Source organism: Bos indicus x Bos taurus, chromosome X (assembly GCF_003369695.1).
Source record: "Bos indicus x Bos taurus breed Angus x Brahman F1 hybrid chromosome X, Bos_hybrid_MaternalHap_v2.0, whole genome shotgun sequence".
In the NCBI taxonomy this organism is placed as follows: Eukaryota; Metazoa; Chordata; class Mammalia; order Artiodactyla; family Bovidae; genus Bos; species Bos indicus x Bos taurus.
The window spans coordinates 24,611,640-24,616,980 of NC_040105.1; the positions used below are offsets into that span (position 1 = coordinate 24,611,640).

Genomic DNA, 5,341 nt, shown 5'->3' on the forward strand with positions numbered 1-5,341 from the left:
AAGGGAGGCTGCGGTCTGAGTGGGGAGGTTAGAGTTTGCGTACGGAAGGGCGGGTCCCGGGACCCTTAGGTGGGAGGCTGAGCACTCCCTCCTCTCCATTTCCAGAGTCACAGGGAAGGTGGCAGCATCAGCTTCAGAGCAGAAGAAGGATCAGGGTGGGTGCTAGGGGGTCATTCCCCATTTTTCATCCTAACTATGAATGTGAACTGAAAGGACATGCCTCCCCTGCCAGCCCCCACAGGCCCCCCTCTAACGCCCAGGCAGGGCTGTCTGGCTGCGCCCCAGGGCTCACTCTCACTTCCTCCTCACGGGTTAGGGGACAGGCTGACTAGGTGAAAAGACTTGTGGATCCTAGAGCAGTGGACTCAAGGCCGCCTACAAAGCGGACTTGGTTTAAACTGGGGACGACCCTCCCTGGCGAAGGTGCTCACAACATTTCTTTGTCCTTCCTCAAGGCCACTCAAAGCCTACCTTCGTAACTGCAGTCCTGCCTGCGGTCCCTGACCTGTGTCATCATGCCTCGGAAGCACAAAAACAAGCAACATGCCCGTGGGAAATGCCACCAGGTCCAGGGGGACACTCAGGAGGTCCAGGCCAGTGCTGCTGCAGCCCCAGAAGAGGAGTGCACATCCTGCCCCTCTTCTGCCCCTCAGGGTTCTCCTCCGAGCTCCCCTGCTGCTGCCGATCACCAGGAGCTTCAGGGAGCCATGGCCCCTAGCTCTCCTGTTGCAGAGGCTTCCTGGGCAGGATCTGAGGAAGGTGCCCAGGGCCCCGAGGAGGAAAGTGCATATGCCGCCCGGGCAGCCCTGCTCGCTCGGAGCATTCGCAAAGATCCTCTGATGAGGAAGGCCAGCTTGGTGATGGATTTCCTGCTGGAGAGGTACACCAAGAAGGAACCCATCACACAGAGTGGCATGCTGGAGATCATAGGCAGGAAGTACAAGCAGCACTTCCCTGAGATCCTGAGCAGAGCCTCTGAGCGAGTGGAGCTGGTGTTTGGCCTGGAGCTGAAGGAAGTCGACTGCAACAAGAACATCTACACCCTCGTCAACAAGTTCAGTCTCGGGGTTGAGGAAGGTTCAAGTGATGAGGAGGAGCTGCCCAAGTCTGGTCTCCTCATGGCGCTCCTGGGCATCATCTTCATGAAGGGTAACCGTGCCACCGAGGAGGAAATCTGGGATTTCCTCAATGTGTTGGGGATCTATGCTGGGAAGAAGCACTCCATCTTTGGGGAGCCCAGAAAGCTCATCACCAAAGATCTGGTGCAGAAGGGGTACCTCAACTACCGCCAGGTGCCCAATAGTGTCCCTCCAGGCTACGAGTTCCTGTGGGGCCCGAGAGCTTATGCTGAGACCACTAAGATGAAGGTGTTGGAAGTTCTGGCCAAGATCCAGGATAAGGTCCCGAGTTCCTTCCCAGATCTCTATGATGAGGCTCTGAGAGATCAGGTGGAGAGAGCAGCGCTGAGAGGTGTGGCCAGGATTCCAATAATGGCTGAAGCCAGTGCCCCTACCAGGGCCAAGTCCTACAGCTCCTCCCACATCTAGGGAGGGGTCAGGGCACTTTGTTCCCTTTGTGTTGGAAGAGAACAGTCTACGTCTTAAATAGCATGGGGTAGTAGGGGTGGGGGGAGTAAAACCCATATGTTCTTCACAGTTTTAAGTTGTATGGGAGTTTAGGTGCAGGTTTAACAAAATATACATGTTTTCCGTTTATCCATATGAATAATATCTAGTCAAAAACAGATGATTTAGGTAGGTTGGTAGAGGTTTTTTGTATTTTTAAATGTCACTACTCTTCATAAGGTTTATTTTGCTTCAGAATCTAGGTTTGTTAATGTCATGGATGTCATGTTTACTGCTGTTAGAATTAAGACTAGGAGTTCATTATTTGTAAACAAGTTGAAAAGACTTCAATATTTTCCTTATGGTCCAGAACAAGATAACATAATATTGGAATAGAATTTTACTTGGAAATGTGTAAGAATCCTAGAGATAAGTATTTGGGATCACAAAGCTTTCAGAGTAAACGCTGGTTTATTTTTTGTTTGTCTTCTTATCTGTCTTCTTTCCTTGTAAAAGTTAATAACATGGACTTAGATTTGTTTAGCTTATTCAAACTGTATGACATTTAAATCATAATAAAATAGAGTCTTTGCTCATTATTTCCTTTTCTCCCAAATTAATTGGCCATCTTCTGTTTAGAAGGCTGTCTTATAGTACTGGGTTGGTAAGAAAATGAAGCCCAAGCCACTTCCCATGGTATTTTGAGTCTAGCAGCAGGGACGATATAAGGAAGGTGGTGAGCTAACTCTAAGGAATAAACAAATCATAAATTTAAATGGGGGAGGTGTGGAAGAGGAGGTTCCAGATGAGGGCAAGCAAGTCGAAGTTACCTGATTAAGGCGTCATTGGGTCTTGGGAAAAGTCTAGTTCCTCGGTGGGAGGTCACTTTCAGTCCAGATGCATGGTGGGCTAGATGAAGCTGTGGGAGTGATGCCAGACACTCATATGAAGGTTCTCAGAGGTGAGGCTGTAAACCTGGAGTATATCTAAACCATGTATTCACCATTGTTTGGGGATATCTGAAAACCATAGGGAATTGAAGGGGCCCTGTGCATTTGAGCCAGGGCAAGTGAATACTCAAAATACACATTTTCATCAAAAGCTGTCCAGAGAGTTTCTGAGAAATAAGGGTGATACCCATTGAAGTGAGATGCCAAGACGTCACTGGACTGTCTCTCTTTTTCTGGGATGGGAGCACCAGAACTTGCTCTGGTAAACGGGCAGTTTAATTAGGTTATGTTTAGTGTAATTTGGCAAACTTTAAGGGAGGGCTCAATTTTTACTGTCGGATTAAATTATGAGTGGTTTGGACAAGAAAAAGCACCTGAGAGGGAAGTTGCTGGTCCTTGAGACAAATGAACTTGTCCTTGCATCCATGTGGAGAGGATAACCCCAAACACCTATTAAAACAGGTGCTCAAATAGGGAAATACTGCTTAGTTTTACTTGCTTGGGAGCGTTAGAGCTGATGTGGATTTGATTATTGTTTGGACTTGCATATTCTCTAATAGAGCCTGGAAATAAAATTATGTGATGGAAGTTTGTTACCATTCGGGGTCAAAATCACCTTTGTAATAACTGCCATTCATTCAAAGTGCCAAAGCTTGTCTCATACTGTGCCAGGTGATTTACATACATTACACATGTCTGTGGTCCTACACTATAGACTCTTTCAAACACAATTTGCAGATAAAGAAGCTGGAATAAAGAAGCTCAAATTCAAAGCTCATAGATGATAGGAGCTGGACTGAACCCCGACACTGAATTCCTCCAGAGCCCATACTGTGCCACTCCTCCAGGATGAGGCTAAACTTGGGTCACTTCCTCTTTCTGAACATTAGTCCAAAAGGTATTTAACATGTTAAGTGGCAGAATCTCATACCCCAAACACAGTTTTGGAATAAAAGGCCCCAGGAATAAGTAACAAAAAATGAAAATAAAAGTGAAGTACATATAAGGAAGGAGACAGCATTCAGTGACAATGTATCTACAAAAGAAATGTCAGTAAATCGCAATAGATCAGGGACGCAGAAAGTCATTTAATTCGGCCCCTTCCTTTCAGAGAGTAAATCTGTTAAGACTGAAGGTTCTAAAAGAGGCTATGTCTGGTTAGTGAATAGAAGGAAGAGATCAGCGTGTTTTCTCTGATAGCACACCACCTATGCTGGGGCTCCTCCCGGACTGCAGCTTCCCTATCACTCCTGGGACTCAACCCATCCTCTGTGAGATTTGTTGCAGGCAGACTAAGACTTTTCAAAGACGTGGCATTTCCCAAGAAGTCTTTCATAGAAGAGACAGGAGTCAAGATAAAGACAGATGAATGAGGAACTGAAGTCACAGAGAGACTGGCCTGTGTCTGCTCTCAGAAGGCCAAGACAGGGCTGCTAGGCTGCGCATTCCCTCACTTCTTTTCAGGGCTTGCAAGGACATGGTCTTTGGTCTGCATGGGTCACCTTAGGTTCAAAGAGGAAATCCAGAGTCCCCCAGGAGTCAAGGGAGGCACCTCAGTGAGAGCATACCCCTACACTGAACACAGAGGGCCCCAAGAAACCTGAATCCTGATGTGGTCCCTGAAGGCACAGGTAGGAGTAGCCTCGTGTGGCATTCCCAGACTTTCCCTCTCTGGCACCACAGGGAGTGAGGACCTTAGTCTGAGAGAGCTCCCTTACGTAAACAAAAAGGAGCCCCACACCCTGCCAGGAGTCAAGCTTTGGATGTATGAAACCCCCTGACCTCAGAACTCTGAGGAAACCACACAAAACCCTGGCCTTCCTGGCATCCCTGGGATATCTGCTCATTGTTGACATGCCGTGCCCATTTCCTTCTATGAAGTCACAAGTGGGGTTTGGACATGGTCCAAGGGGTATAGACTAGGGCCAGCAGTGAGATTATTTCCAGGTTTTCCAGAAACCAACTGAATACCCTGAAGACGAAGGGAACCACACACCCCATAACCATATGATTCATCTCATCTTCTGTGCGTCAGAAGACAAAGGACCGGTATGATGGATGAGGAGAATCTTAGTTTTTCCTAGGGGTCTCATGGAGATGCTTGCCCTACTATAAGAAAGTATAGTAGTAGACGGGGTGGACCTAAGGGGAAGGGAGGGTAGAATTTCAGGCCACAACAGAGGTCAAAGCAAGGACTGAGGGATCATCTACCAATAAAAAGAAGTTATAATGAATCCTGCCCTGTTCCTTGTAGCCCTTGAAGAACCAGGGCAGAGCTATCAAGCTGAAGTTCCACCAACATTTATTTATATCAGGTGTGTAGGAAGTGAAACCCTTAGTATGAAGATACAGATACTATTCCAAGAAAGGGGTGGGGACACCAGGCCCTATGGGGAACGAAAGGAAGCACTCTTAATTCATGTTGAGGACTCCAGAGGCCAGGACAGAAAACTTCCCACTGAGCACTCAGTACTGGGTGATAACTACTGACTGGGGTGATAAGCTGAGGACCTCTTCATTTCTCGAAATTCCAGGGAGCTTTGTGATGCCAAGTAGAGGACAGGAGAGGGAATGGGTCTTATGACTGGCCACTAGTTGGGTGGTGGTCTTGAATGTGAAATAACAGATGCCTCTGTGTAGGAGACTACCAGCCCCTTCTGTCACTCCAGCGTGCCTGAGGCAGGGGTAGCAGGACGAAGCCTAAATATCGCTTGAATTTCCTTCAATGTGTTTCCCAAAGGACAGCTGATTAGGAGAATAGGAACCCTTGGGGTTTTCAGAACAGTGCCCTCAAGCAAACCACAAATGTAGCCTTCCTGATAACCA

The 5,341-nt window shown here is 47.5% G+C and overlaps 1 protein-coding gene across 1 annotated transcript; it reads left to right on the forward strand.

Moving 5' to 3' along the window:
- The first annotated feature begins 515 nt into the window (after positions 1–515).
- LOC113887974 (melanoma-associated antigen B17-like) lies at positions 516–1,547 on the forward strand. The gene has a single exon (XM_027535353.1). The coding sequence runs from the start codon at positions 516–518 to the stop codon at positions 1,545–1,547; it is 1,032 nt and encodes a 343-aa protein (XP_027391154.1).
- The last annotated feature ends 3,794 nt before the right edge of the window (positions 1,548–5,341 follow it).